We start from the raw sequence: 16,109 nt of genomic DNA, 5'->3' as shown, positions 1-16,109 counted from the left end.
TGTTCTGATTTGATCTTTAACCAAATTCATAATTAAAAATTTTACAGATGGCAATGGAACCAGCTAATAATGTGTAGACCCAAATTAGAATGAGATGGTGCATGTCAACTCCACTGCACCACTACACAACCAAGTACAACAAAAGGGGCAGAATTGGGGGGTCCCTCGTGGGGCTAGGATTTTAACCAGGCTTTGTGTTCTGTTAACTTTTAATATCTTTATTAAAATTTCATCAAACAATAATTGAGCTTGATGTTGCAGTGAAGCCCCAACCCCCTGACAGAATCATATGTGCCACAGGTGATGGATATATGTTACTGCTGAATTATTCATGTTGTGTTTTACTTTGTTCAATCAGTCTCTGAGACTAGATGGCGCAATGTGCAAAAACCATGTTTCTGCATCTGATAAGTCACTTTCCCTTTTAAAAGCTTTTTTCAATACATATGCTCACAAAAGTGTTATTATATTTCAGCACACACATATCTAAATATACAAATTTTATTAAAATATATGTTTTATAAAACTCTTTAAACAATAACATATATACAGATTTATAAATACAATATAAATATCCTATTTACATCAACAGCGTGTATATCAAAGTGTAATGTAGGAATAATCACTTTTTCATAAAGACAGAATGCTAGTGGTTATATTTATCAAAGAGTGAAGAAAGAAATCACCAAAAGAAAACTCCAGAACCCTCCTCAATGTGTAGGCCTTTGGAGCACTTAGAATTAACTGGTAAGACTTTGGTAGATCTATCCTTAAGTGTTCTTTCTCCATTAGTTAAAATTCACAGAAGGGACAAAGTCCCCTTACTGTTTGCGCAGATGCTTGCTTTGGAATTATGCCTTTTATTTATATGGCACTTAGTCTTCTCTTAGCCATTTAACATTCTTACTAAGAACTCTTCTCCTTCGTACAGAAGAATGAAAAGCAAAGCAGTAGGAGTATTCAGGTGTGATATACTAAGGAAATGTACACATAGTAAAGAGTTAATTTTATCTGCCCATATACTTGTCATAAATAGCAGCAGCAATAGATATAGATTTTTCTAAAAGTGTTTATAAATATAAGATACATATGTCAATAAATAAAAAGGAGGATTATTTTAAATAATAAGGGGGAAAGTATCAGCTTTACAGTTCTTGGCATTGCAGTGATGATAGTGTGAAGTCTTCTTTTTATGGGATGATTAGACCTGAGGAAGGAGAGAAGAAGTAAGGGTAAGTAAAGGTATTGTAAGTACAGCTTGGAGTTGCAGACCTTTCATATTGCTACACGCATACATATACAGGTTAATGGCTCAAGAAGTGTTTGCTCAAGTAAAGGTATCCATAACCTGCGCAGAGACTGTTGGGCACTTTAGCTCATTTCTTTCTGGACAACCCTTTTGAAAAGGGTTACCCTGTAAACATTTTGACTGGCTAACACGGTACATCACTTTTCCTGTTTCTGGACAAACCAATCAGTGCATGTATGTGGACAATGGCAGACAGTTTGGACAAGTCATTCTATGATTCAATCAGATATCAGTAATTCTGACTGAAATCTCACCTGTCTGTGCCATTCTATGTTCCTGTATGAGGCATTGTCAGATTTAGAAGTAAGAGGCAACAGTTCCTTCTCACTTTCCTTCATATATCATTATTTGATTAATCTCTCAAACAAGTGGATCACTGTTATTGCTGAACTATGGGGATAGACAATGAAATAATAGGGGTCATTTATGACCGCAATTGCAGGGTTGCTAAATTAGTTACAGTCCGTTGTGTGAACAATCCCATTTAATAAATGTACTTGTGTCAACATGTGCTACTTCCATGTAGTTGTGCTTGGTACCACTCAGTTCTCCGTGTTCTGAATTTTGTGGTCTCACCTCACTTTATTACATATGGAAAACACTACAAGGGACAGACCCTAAGGGTAACAATCACTAGAGATAAAGTATAAAAATGTATATAATTTGGTTATATTTGGTCGTTCGTTCCATTATGGGAATTGAGTTGCTTTTTTCTGCCATGCAAGTTATTTATAAATCTTATGTAGAAGACATAGGCATTTGTTTTGCTAAGTAATATATTGAATAATGGAATACTGCTATATTACAATAGCACAAAACTGCCTTTTGATTGCCAGTACTGAAGGGGGTGATGAATATGATGTGTCTTCCATAGCTCTAATGGGTCATAAGGATAATTTTATATTTGCTAGTTTTGGTTTACAAACTGGAAAGTTACCTCAGTAGCAAATATACACTGCTCAGGTTCCGGAAGAATATATATTGGGTGATAAGCGCCATCCTCTGGATACTTTGAAGTGGAGTTACACTGTCTGATTTCTGGCTTTCTGTTGTAGAAAAAAAAAACAAAATTTTAGTTTTGGATGGTAACAGCGAGTTTTCATATGTTTGAGAAAGAAGCTAAATGCAATGATTATGATTTTATAAGACTGGTATATTTACACATTAATGTATATGAGAAGGAGGGCCTTGAAAGAATGAGAGACTGCAGCTGGCTTTACATGCACAGCTTATGTCACCAGATTCATCAGATTTGAGATTTTGTACCAAAGTTTAATTTGTTGTCTTTCCATGACATCAGCCTTTATGTTACTGATTCTTCATTCTACATACTGACTACTTAGTCTTAATATCACAGTTCTTCTGGCTTAAGACAATATTTTGGCATGTTGTGGTGAGAGAAAAAGTAATTTAGTGGTCAGGTTAGACATTTTCCAAAATAGAGGCTCTTAACCAAATTAGCACCTGATGTGGATGGTCAGATAAAGATAATCCAAACATTAGCCCATCAGGCCAACAACCAGGTCACTGTGCATTTTCTCAAGAAATGTCACTATCCAAGGCCACTATCTACTCATGTATGAGCACTTTTATATTATGGCTCTACAGAGCAAGAAATGCTGTGCCTGTAAACTTCTGTGTACAACATTGTCTTAAACAAACATATATAAACAAAGCATTTTTGTTTTTTTTTTTTACACCTTTACAGATATATGACACAAATACACATAAATTATACTCAAGTGGAATTATATACACACCGATCACTTCTGCGTCCACTTCTTTCTTCCTCACTTTCAGATCCTTGTAGAAGCTTCTGTTTGCTACTTGATTTTTCTCTTAGATAGTCTGGATTAGGTATTTTGAAATGGGGTTCCTTTTCTATCAGATTATTCTTTGGTTCCAGGTTGTTTTTGACTCGTCCTTTTTCATTGAAGTGCCCCCTTCTCATACCTCTCATAACCAAGTATACTCCACAGCCCAGCAAAAAGAATGTCAGCAGTCCCAGACAAACCACCATAGTAAGAGTGTTTGAGGAGTCAGCACCATGGGAAGCTGGGGTGGGATCATGTACTCTAAATTCACAACTGGTTCCCATGAAGCCTGTGGGGCACTGGCATACATGGCCACTAAAGTGGGTGAAGCAGGTTCCACCATTGCTGCAGGGTTGGGAACTGCAGGCATCTACCCGTAGGGTACAGTCTTTGCCCCCATATCCAAGAGTGCAGGAGCATGTATAGCTGTTCACTGCATCGACACAAGTACCTCCATTTGCACATGGGTTACTAGCACAGTCATCAATGTTTAGCTCACATCTAGGACCAGAAAATCCAGGACGGCACTTGCACAATACATTTCGGCCCATGTCTAGACACTGACCTCCTGAATGGAATGAGAGAAAATAGACTTTAGAGCAATTGGACAAGAAAGAACACAAGTGTTATACACTATGATATGTACATGATTATGACTATGATAGGTAGAACAGGAATTCTTAGACTGTGGGTAGGGACCCAAAATCAGTTATTAAAAGATGGTGTATAACCGCTTCAAAACCAAATCTTGTGTCACAAATCTGTAATGTAAAATATGGCACTATGGTTACTACATGTTATCACTGTGATAATGTTGTAATGTTAATGATAAGTAGTAATGGGTGGCTGACTTTCAGAATGTCACATAGTGACAAAACATTGTAAGTTAGGCAGAAAACTATACCTGTTTTCAAGTTCAACCTTTCCATACACTCAGCAATATCCTAACTGGTTTGGGATTTCTGAGGACTCACCATTCAGACAGGGACTGTTGGTACAGCGATCAATCTTCTTTTCACAGTTAGAGCCATGGTAGTTGAGGGGGCAGCGGCAGATGTACCCTACTCCACTGCTCTTCTCAATACAGGTGCCCCCATTAAAGCAAGGGCCATCCTCACATGTCATAGCGCTGATATCACAGTTCTTGCCATAGAAGCCCCGTGGGCAAACACATTCATAGTCATTTTCCAGGTCCTGAGAGGGATAATGTGGGCAGGCAGAGAGAAAATGTACAAAAGGTGGCAAAGTATAGTAAAAGGAGAGAGGAGAATAGGATGACCAAGAATGATGGGCAAAGACAAGCCAATGTGGAGAATAAAGTAGAGTTGATATTTGGAATGAAAAGAATAAAAGATTTTATGAAAACAAAGAGAGACAAAGTGATGTTTTTATGTGGTGAAAGTGGAAAGAAGCACATATAAGTAAAGAGAAAAGCAGAGAAAAAGGTTAGGAAAGTGTAACAAACAGAGAGAAAGACAGGGGTGGGTGTATAAAGGCATGGAGAGAAATACAGAGAATGAAAATATTATTATCTGTAAAAATAAATATGGCAATACACACAAATACTGTACTTTACAGAAAAATAAATGGTTATTGTATGCTTTGCAGCATATTGGAATTGGTTGCATGTGGGGTTGCTTTCTCAGATAACAGTAGTTGTGATTTACCAGTTCCAAGTCCCAGACAGCCCCAGCATGCTACAGTAAGGGTTAGAAAGGGACTCCTGTTGCTATCAATGTAAGCACACATAGTACCATCAGCCTTTGAAGTAAAGTGTAGTTCCTGGGCCTTAACTTAAGCCGATTGGTAGTGTTTCTATATTGCACTGTATGTATGCTCTAGATTCTGTGCCACTGCTGTTGCCACTATGGACAGCCAACTAAGGGGAATATTTATTATAGTGAGTATGCCAACATCACTGGTGATGCTGCCCATTTCAACCCATCAGATCTTTGCTTTTTTTTCTAACTTGTAGGTTCAAATCTAATTGCTGATTGGTTGCTACGGGCAGCATCACCAGTTATGTAAGCTTACACACTATAATAAATATGTCCGAAGTATATTCTCTAAACCATTGTTCCCCAGCCAGTGGTTTGTGAGCAACATGTTGCTCACAAACCCCTTGAAAGTAGCTCCCAGTGGGTTTAAAGCAGGTGCTTATTATTTAATTTCTGGCATGGCTTGCACTATAAACTTTACATCTGGCTGACCTACCTAAATACTGCTCCCTGTTAGTTTACTAGAGGTAAAGGCTGTATAGTTTCTGTTTTAAGGCACATCTCAGCTGTGAGTGACAGTAGCTGATCATCATCACTTCAATAGGTAGTCTGAAGTTCATAAAATAACCAGATATGGAAAAGACTAATTTAGGCAATATACACATAAAAAATAAACATTGGTCACTTACGTTGCAACTGCCTCCATTCTTGCATGGATTACTCGCACATTCATTGATGTCTATTTCACAATTGGTGCCTGTGAAGCCAGCACGGCAGTTGCAAGAGTAGCTCCCTTGGCCAGTATTGATGCAGCTTGCTCCATTACGGCATGGTCGGTGGTTGGTACAGTAGTTCAAGTCCTGGTTACAAAAGAGCCCTCCCCAGCCTTCTTGACAGATGCACTCCCATGGCTGGGAGCAGGATCCATGCTGGCACCCAGGATAACGTACACATTCATCACACAATTGCCCTTGCCATCCCATGCGACATTTACATTCTCCAGGTATCTCACAGAAACCATGGGACTCACTGCAACCAGGAAGGCAGATAGCTGAAACATAAAAAACAACCAGCCATGGTATGATACAGACTCTTCCACTGACAGTAAATGTATAAACAATCATAATTGTACTTTCCCAACTTACCACAGCTAACTAACTAAAGAGGAAATGACTATAATATAGGCTTAGCCATTAGCCAGTTCTTCCCAAGTTGCTAACTAATGAGAAATATTATGCAGGGTGGTTAATAATAGATATATAGCTTGAGTGTAGCTTGGGAAACTGTATCATTTCAGGGATAAAACACTTGTAGGGAAATGCTACAAGGTTACCAAGATTCATAACCAGCAGGAGACATTTTTACAGAGACAAAGGGAATCAAATTTTATTTATACAAATGATTCTTTGTCACAACATTAAATCCTAAAGACTAATCAAATGCATTAAGAGATGATACACAAAGTGGTTGTGCCTACATTTTCTTAAGGTGAGTGCTGATGCACCCACTGTGAATAGGCCACAAGGTACAAGGGAACCCTGCCCACCGTGCCCTGAAAGGAATCTGTGTGCCAGTGAGTAACAGGTGTATGTTTACCACAGGCAATATGGCATAGCTTGAGCCTTGCACCAATTTGCAGTGGTCAGAATTATTTGCATCCCTTAGAATAAGCACTGCATTATGAAAAAGAAAGACATTTACTTTAATAAATGAGGCACAAAGTGTGTGCCTATATATATATATATATATATATATATATATATATATATATATATATATAAACTTACTTTAATCTGATATCTATTTAACTGTTAAAACTGTGCTTGAAATTCTTTCCATCCTTCCCTGTTCTGTGTCACCAGCTAAGATTATCAACTTTCGTTATTATATGCCTTAGATTCTCCCCTTTCACTGTTCCATACCCAAGAGATTCTCTGTCTTTATTGTTCTGTGCTGAAGAGTTGTCTTTCTTTTCTAGCGGGTGACATTTTATACATGAAGTGATTACACAAACAGCACCTGCTGGACAGGGTAGTGGATGGGGGAGGGCAGGGTAAGTTATTCAAGCAGCCTGTCCCTTTTGTGATGGCAACAATAAGAAAGAGGGATTTGTGAAAAGGGCGTTTGCCCTTAACCATTACATTTATTAATCTGTCCCAGCTCCAAACAATCAAATCTGGTTAACACCATATGCACGCCCTGCCTCCCCTATTCATCTCGCAGACCTTCTGCTAGGAGTAGTGGGACACTGAGAATCTGCTCCCTGATAACCAGGCACCATATGCTTCCTGCAGACTGTGAGCAGCTTCTGCAACCCCCTCTTTATTAAGAGAGAGTTGTGTATTAATCAATAACAATGTGCATGAGCTTTGTGGGCACATGTAAAAATAATGTAATGTGAAATCTCTATAGAAGAAATATTTTCTTTCATCCATAGTGAAAGAAGAAAAAGTGTATGTTACAATACAAGCAGTGGCAAGCAAGACATTACAGCAAAATAAAATACAACTATTGAAATTGTGTTGTACTATTGATATACAATATATTTTGTTTATTAACCTGGAGTGGGGCCCCAAGTCTATTTTATTTAAATAAAGGGAAAGTGTATTATTTCAGTAGAAATATCAAACAATGGGGTGAGAACCTCACAACAGTAAAATGGTGTAAAAACAGGAGAGTGATGAGGATACTACAATGGACTAAGGTCATTTAATGCACCAGAGAACCCATAGGGATTGACTTATGAAATTACAAGAAAACAAAAGTGCTGGGGATGGAGGAGGCCAAGATCATGGCTGACCTGTACATGATGGTGTAGTACTGGGCTGGATAGAGTGGGTCGCAGAAGGACAATGGCTATACATCAATCACAAAACAAAGACAGTCAAAACAGAAACAACAACAGAGTCAGCAGAAAACACAAACACAAGAAAAAAGGGTTGTGCATCACAGGTCAGGTTAATTCTATACATGTAAATATACTCACGTTCAGCACAATATTCTCCTTTCCAGCCAGAAAGGCATAAGCGGTTCCCTTGCTCATCACAGGTATAATGTCCAAAGTTGTCATCCCTCGGTCTGCAGTAATCGGAGCAGCTGTCCCCATAATAATGCTCATCACAAGAAACATGGTAGGAGTAACGCAACTCACTCTGCTGTCCAAGGTGTATATCCTGGGACCAGTCCTCCCCAACAGACAAACGCCTACGTGTAGCCAAGCGACTAAGGAGGTTGTCAGGGTTTTCTGCAAAAAGCACACATTACAGTTATTACTAGCACAGGGACATTAGAAGGAGGAAGAATGCACATGGAAGTAGTAACAGAGCAGGAGCTCTGTGGCGGGATGGCCTAAGGAGCCTACAGGAAAGAGTTAGAAGGAATATAAGCACTCAGGAAATGGGAAAGATAAAGATTCAATAGACAAAAAAATAAATAAATAAAGACAGTGTGGACACAGGAAAGAGTAGGGTAATGTTAAATGGAGGTAGTGTGAGCACACAGGCTATGGTACTAAAGAGCAAAGTGGGGAGAATATGAGTTTGAGAAGAAAGAATAGTTCTATGAAATAAGGAAAGACTACACAGTGTAAGGCCTCATGCACTTTGCTGTTTTATCTTTTATCCTAACAACCCTTCTTATACTAGATACTAAATACTAAAGGTAGTTACATACAGAAGTTTTAATTCTGTTTAGTTCTAGAATCAAATATCTGCCTAAATCTGTTCTCCTCATCATTTCTTTGGTTGGTTTATCAACTCATGTAGGTTGAAATCCATATATCATAAAGGTCATATTGGTTTAAAACTGGCCTGCATGGCTCTATCTTCAGAGCTTTGGCTGTGGCCATCATCCACGTACACATACCGTATCCCTAAATGTAAATGTTCCTACTATGCGCACTTGGTGAAATTTTAGTGCTCATATTTAACAATTACAGGTCAACTCTCCAAATGGAAGCAACTGAAAAAAAAATTGCATAGAAATGTGCAATAATCTGACCCCCCTTTCAAATAAATCCAGCAAACTGCAAGAATAAAATAATAAAAAGGAAAACAAAACCCTTTACTAAAGGTGAAAAATGTACAGAGTAATCCTTATTGATGCATGAAAACCTGAGAAAGCAGTGTAGAATTAGGCCAATTCTCCTGCCCCTATGTGGCAGGGTAGCTATAAAGAGCATTGTACTGACACAGGTTTTACATAGATGGCGGTTACCTGTTTAACTGTAAAAACTATGAGTATTACCTGTGGACTGTTCAGCTGAGACTGTAGTCCAGGATTCAATAATGAGGGAGAAAATACCCTGTAATTAATAACATATAAAGGTCAGCAATGAATACATAAGAAAGAGTAAAGTTTTTAACAAAGCAGCAATGAACACAACCATTGTTCATTGTATAAATGAAGAGTTGTACAAGGCTAATGGCAGTTCATGTGGATCAAGCTCAGCAAATCCTGAATAGTGACTGGTTAATCAGATTATTAGAACCCATGATTAAAGAAAAGCTTTTAGATGAGGCATTCAAGGTAAAAAGCAAAATATACATTCCTGAAATACTTATAATTTTGGGAAATCCCTTTGTATCACAAACTATCAGACTAGTAAAGGGGGTATATGGATTCTCATTGATACTTAAATCCATTCTCTCATCCATATGTTGCAGAACCCTTTTAGCTAGTTAAAATGAAGGGCCTCTAATTTCCTCTAAAGTATTTTTGCAGATAAAACATATTAAAAAATAGGATTAAAGAATATAAGTAACAGGGCCATTTCTCTCTAGTTTCAGCAATATAGGACATCTTTTTGAAGTTTTTCAAGTCAGTGATATATGTTCCTAGATTAATGAGATCATTGGAAACCCCCAGATGGCAATGACTGATGATTTCTGTCCATATCAAAAGGGAGGAGCAGATGGTGTATATGTAGCAGGGTGGGTAGTTTGCAAGGGTTGAGGGTCCTCTTTTGTACATAAAATAAAAAGAAAGTCAAATAGGTTAATAGAGCTGTCTAAATATATGGTAGGGGCCTGTGGTTGATGGATTCTGGTGTCTACTGGTAATGGCAAGATTGACCTACTTGCTTCTTTCTATACAGTATAAATATGCCCCAGTGAAAGGGGGGCTTCAGAACTACAGCTACCTTGTTTTTATGCTCAATCCCATTTAGAATTTTACATACAAGAATGCAAAAAGGGATTTCAGTGCACAGTCATCATTGCATCACTGTGCCATCTCATTAATGGATAATAGGGGTTAATATTGTGTCTTAACAGGGCTATTTCTGACTAAGGCAATATGTTAGAGCTACAGTGTATAGGACAAAGATATTCATGGCCTACATTTTGTCACAAAGTTTATAATTATATCGGCAGATGGCCACATTTAGACAGTCTTTAAAACGGTGGGGGGGGGGGGGGTTAGCAGTACAAAATAATGAATGCACATGGACTGGAAAGAAAATGAAACAGAAAATAGCATAAACAAGCATGAGAGGCACAACAAGCTGCCCCTAGCATTAACTTACCGGCCACTTGAAATGGAAGGGGACACGAATTGGGCTGCTGTCCGAGACTGCTTTAGACTCGTAGGGAAGGATGTCACTCACAGCCGATCCAAAGGTACAGGGGGGGTCTGGGGACACCACAGGCTGAGCGTGTTTGAGGCACACTCGGAAGAAAATGCTGCAGGGTCGGCCAGCGATGCACGCAGGACGGGGAGTGCTAAATGAGTGGATTTTCAGCTCAAAAACTCCAGCTGGATGCACCTAGAGACAGAATGGCCCATAATTAAACACTGGAAAAAAACATATCAATGGTTTGTGCGCCCCCATATAGAGAAACGCGCCATAACACCATCATATCGAATGCTGACTGTCACCAGAAACGTTTTTAGGGTTAGTCAGGGGCAAAACAGAAATACCACACTCTACAACCACAAGTGCATTCTGTAATGATAAAGTGGAATAGGATAACTTTCTACTTAACTCTATGCCACGCCTGGCACAGGTGAGCGCCATTGTCACTGATAAGGGGGAAAGTGTTATCCGCTGTGCCAGGCTGTATAACGCAAGTACCCTGCTCTAAGGAATACAGGTAAAAGCAATAGGATTTGTCACAGGGTTGGGGGGCAGCCGCAAGAGACTGTGCCAGGTGTTTTTACTCACCAGCGGGAGGCAAACAGTTGCAGCAAGGCAGACAAGTAGCAGCGTAAAAGCCATGGCACTTTTCTGTTTCAGGCACAGATCCAACAAGGTGAGATACTCGGATCGGGAGTTCCAGGCAGGGGATAGTAGTAGGTTCGGATCCCTAAGAGAAAGCGACAGCTTTCATGTCAGAGGTAGCAATATCGTTGCACAGAGCCCTGAAGATGGCACAATTGAGAGCCAATTGGCAAGGTTCCCTGGTGGCACAGGGCAGAGCTGGCTATGGATCCTGGAATAGAGTCCTTGGTATGTCTATAGAGGATCAGCCTTGGGTCTTTGCACCTGAGGTGGGTATCCGCCAGGCAGAGATGTGACTTTTGGTTGAAAAGCTGGGGTTTTGGTTGAAAACAGAGAGAGTTCAAGGCAGAATTACAGTTTCGGCTACAGAATTGGATTTTTGGTTCCGGAGCTGGGTCTTTGGTTTCAAAGCTTCTTTTCCTTTGTGTCAGCGTGGAGCTAAGACTTGTCGCACTGTGGGAATGAAAGGATTGATTCACTGCTACTTTTTATACTCGGGATCCTGCTCTCACCACCCTGGGACCTCCTCTGTCATTCCCACCTCCCCGTTTGCGCCCACCACTCCCCCCCCCCCAACTGCCCCCCCCCCCCCCAACTCCAATCCTTTGATCTGTAGCGGCACAACTCCTATATTAGGATCAGCTATTCCCCTGACAACACGCTGCCTACCCTTTATTTCCCGATGGGGGGTGGGTTTATAGCAAGAAGGGCAGCGAGCAAACAAAGGTTTGTGTTTTATTTCCCAAAAACATAATTCCAAAAGAATATATTACTACTTACCAACAGTTTTTGTAACTTCTTTATTCACACAGAGTACAGGTCAACCAGCCAGCAACCAGTCTCTATGGGATCCCAACTTTTATTGGCTTAGAAAAGGCAAGAACTAATACTAGACAGAAATCACGATGTTATTTTCTGTTCTATCAATGTATATCACACATTGCTGATACATACATTGTATTCATTACAGTGCGCTATAGACAGATGAATCCTCTGAAGCCAATAATGTGGTTGTAACGAAATTGTTCAAGAATAAAAACTGATACCTAATGCAATTGCCCCAAGCAGTGTGCAGCATCCTTTGTTAGGCTGGGGGGAGACTCATTCAGCTGTATGCTAATGATTGGCACCTGCCTCCCTTACCCCAGCACACTCCCTTCTCACCTCACTTTACCATTTATTGTGTTGCCTTCCTCTTAGCCCAACATTGTATTATGTTATACCCCCCCTTAGAACTGAAGAACACACTAATTTAGAATAGATAGAATTTTGCTTTCACCCCCACCTACCCATCTGGACTTGGCTTTGCCTGTCATGTGAAGTCAAACTGAAAGAAGAATCCTTTGTGTAAAGAAAATGAGTAACTGCCATCTGCCTGCAGAGGCTGTTATCCCAAAATCAGCACATCCGACCCTATACTGCCGACACCTGTAATATGTGCCTTTCAGTTTCCCAAACCGCAGTGTCTCTCTCACAAGGAACCAGATATCCCTCCTGGATGTGATTGTACCCCTATTTTATCCCAACAAAATGCTCACCATTCTCCCTATTTGTAGTCCGCACCTTCTCCCTGCACTCGATTTCTAACACCCACTACCTATCTCACATGTTTTGCCTCTCATTACTACCATCCCTATTTTGTGCTCATAGATGTTCCCTAATTTTTATTTTCTACACCCCGATCCTTTACACTCATTTCTAAACTGTACCTGCGATCTGCTCTATACCTTCATTCTTTACCCCAAACCTGCTTACTAATCTCTCAACCTTCATTTATTTGATGTCCCATTCTTGCTCCCTTACTCACCTTTTCTATCCTGCACACCTAATCCCTCTACCTATTTTTTGCTCTATCTTTGCTCACCCTTATCTGCAATTCTGCATCCCATACGTGCCCCCTTCCACGCTGTTTCTGTACCACATACATAATTCCTACTGTTATTCTGTTCCCTACCTTGCCTGTTCCATACCTTTATCACCCGTTATTCTATACTCCAAACCTGCTATCCCAATCCAACTCCATTTTTATGTACCCTAATCTTGCTTTCTGCAACCCCCTATTCTGTACCCCAAACCTGCGCCATCAACTCCCATTTCATGTGCCCCAAATGTACACTTTGCCTGTTATATACACAAAACTAGTTTACCTACCTCCCCTTTTATTTCCTCAAACTTTCTCCCTAAATCCTACCTCCCCCATTCACTACCCCAAACCTGCTCACTTTCCTTTCCTCTCAGTTTATTTCCCTTCATCTGTTCCCCAACCCTGCTCACCGTTCAGACTGTAACCATAGCTTTCTCTGTGCCAGTTTTGTTCCAATGTTGCTCACTAAGTTGCCTATACAGTGGTTCCACACCAGATACCTCAATACTATAGTAATAATACAAGCTATTATAATAATGTAGTGTACTGTTGGGCAGCTGCTGAAAGGTAAATTGTGTCCTGCTTTGCCCACTAACTGGTTTCCATTTCGATTGAATAATGGCTTTACTGGAGCAGGGAGTGGATGCAATTTCATACATCTGTGAAGCACTGCTGAGTAGTTAAGTGCTGTAAGAATTAAGAATAATAATTACTTCGGTTTTCTGATATCAATTGGGCAGGCTGTTAGGAGGCCCCTATACATGGAGGGGCCAAGTTGCCAGGGCAGGGCAGCTTATATTTCAGCCCACATTTAGCCATCTTAAAATTAAAAGGGTGGCATTTTTGGGAAAAGTTTGTCAATGCTATCTCTAGGGCATTTTAGTGGATTGGTCTCCACAATTACTAATATGCACTTCTCACCCGTAATAACATATAATTTTCAGCCATAAGTGTTGTTCCCTGAGCTTTGTCCTAACCCGCCCCCCCCAGCGGCCCATGTGAGTAAAGAGAGAAGGGCAGAAGAAAGCTTTAACTTGCTCCTCCACCTCCCTCAGAGGTTTGAGCGAGGAGTGCATTGTGGGGGATGGGGGAGTTTAAATCTTTTGTGTGCGGGGTTGAAGGGCTATTGATTTCTTAGGAGCCACATGTCTGCTGTTTAGGGTCTGACACATGGTGGGTGGGGGCACATTTCCAAACTGTTGCTTTCTCTTGTTCCCATTGTGATTGTAATAAGGAGACGCGTGTCTCAGCTGGGCACACTCCATCCGGCCCGGGTAGAACAAAGGGCGGCAGCTCGCAGTTAGCATGTGTGTAATCCCCTCACATTCACAACGCGTGTGCCGCTTCTGTCCCACACAATAGCGCCGGGGGCACTGGGGAGCGGGGCAAACCGCTGCAAATGAAATTAAAACGTACAGATAGGATATAGATCTTATGTAAACGCATAATGGCAGATATGAGGGGTATATAGGCTATTAAGAAATGATGGAATAAGAACAAATGGGTTGATGCGGAGAGAATTAAGAATATTGCTGAGGACACAGTGTTTAAATGAAAGCATTGGGGTCCTAAAATAATGTCAAGGGGATAGATTTGAGGAGACTTTATTATCGGTGGAAATGATGAGTGTCGGTACGGGGGGCAGCGCCAGAATGCAGGGCTCTCACTGCCCCATTTGGCAGCCGTATGTTAAGGTTGGAGCCCCTCTGGGAAGGTGTGACAAATGGCACTGTGCCTTACGGAGGCGGGGTGTCACACACACCTCTTGTCACACCGACACACACTTCACACCTGGACACACTGCGCGTTTGGCAGACAGTTAATTGCAGGATGCAGGAGGGGCTTTGTATGAGCTGGGAATAACTGCTGTTTATAGATAAATCAATCAGTAGCCTACATGGTCTGGGCCCGAAGGATGGCTGCATATTTAGCATTTCATACCCTGCGCACAATTTGCACAAAAACAGACTGTTTGCTCCTCTGTATCTGTTTGGCAATTATACCCTCTACCTTGTCTTCACAGAAGTAAATCTTAATTGCATTATTTTATTTCAAACTTTGTATAATAAATATACAGCTCTTTGGACAATTGCACACTAGACATTGTGATCCCTTCTACTGTGGATCTATGAGTGACATTTTCCATTCATGGCAGAGTTACTTGCAACGCTACTATTAATCCTTCAAGGGGCAGCAATCAAAACACAAAATGTACCAGTCAATAAGATACTGACTTCATTTTGAGGCCCTGTGTAATCTGCTATTATGGGCCCATGTATGGCCAGCTTAAAGCACCTTACAGAATACTTGCATAAATCTGGATATTTAGTAAAATACCAGAGAGGCTGCTGAAAACTTTCACAGAACACCTGTTTTTATTGGGACATAGCAGAGCAGTTTCTAAGGTGCAAGTGAGCTCAGGGTAAAAATAGTGGTGGTGGGTCCTTGCAGCCACCCCAATAAATACTGCCATTAAAGCAAGTTACCTGGAATTTAATAAGGGAAGCAATACAAATGGTCTGTGTTTAAAAGAATAAAGGTGGGGTCCAGATTTACAGTCCTGGACTTAAGCTGGCCATACACGCACCGATAATAATGTACAAAACCTCGTTTCGTATGAAATTCGGTGCGTGTATGGCAACTCGGCGAGCCGAGATCGCAGGAGGCTGCAGATATGGGACAACTTGCCAATCGGGCCGGTTAAAAGATTTTGATTGGGCACCATTGAAGGCTCCAGAGCAAAACCTACATTCAGGGCTGAATGGGCAGAAGGAGGTAGAAATCCTATTGTTTCTACCTCCATATCTGACGATTCAGCCCTGAACGTCAGTGGAGGGTTTGAACGATCTTTTGTGCGACCGACAGTCGCACGAAAGATTGAAAATCGCCACGTGTGTGGCACACTTAACAGTCATGGAAGTAGATAAACTAATAGTGGGTCCCCTATCTTGGTGAGCCCTAGGCTAATGTCCAGTGCCCCTGTTGCCCATATATTAAAATGGCTGTGGGTTTTCCTTAAAGGAGAAGGAAAGGCAAAGTCACTTGGGGGTGCCAAAATGTAAGGCACCCCCAAGTGACTTTAATTGCTTACCTTTTACCCCGGGCTGGTGCCCCTGTTAGGAGAAAACCGCACCAGCCCAGGGTACCTGTAGTGCTTCCTCCTTCCTGCTTCCCTTTCTGAAAA

At 40.9% G+C, this 16,109-nt stretch overlaps 1 protein-coding gene across 1 annotated transcript; it reads right to left on the bottom strand.

Moving 5' to 3' along the window:
* Positions 1-499: 499 nt before the first annotated feature.
* dlc (putative ortholog of delta-like protein C precursor (SwissPro)) lies at positions 500-11,496 on the bottom strand. The gene is given in 9 exon segments (NM_001102772.1): positions 500-1,207; positions 2,247-2,355; positions 3,070-3,691; positions 4,098-4,317; positions 5,531-5,892; positions 7,828-8,085; positions 9,087-9,144; positions 10,366-10,605; positions 11,005-11,496. Coding segments are annotated over 9 exon segments (1,929 nt in total). The 5' UTR covers positions 11,059-11,496; the 3' UTR covers positions 500-1,201.
* Between the last annotated feature and the right edge of the window lie 4,613 nt (positions 11,497-16,109).

The sequence above is a fragment of the Xenopus tropicalis genome, chromosome 8 (assembly GCF_000004195.4).
Source record: "Xenopus tropicalis strain Nigerian chromosome 8, UCB_Xtro_10.0, whole genome shotgun sequence".
In the NCBI taxonomy this organism is placed as follows: Eukaryota; Metazoa; Chordata; class Amphibia; order Anura; family Pipidae; genus Xenopus; species Xenopus tropicalis.
Note: the sequence above shows the minus strand (reverse complement) of the source record. Positions and strands in the feature narration are given on the sequence as shown.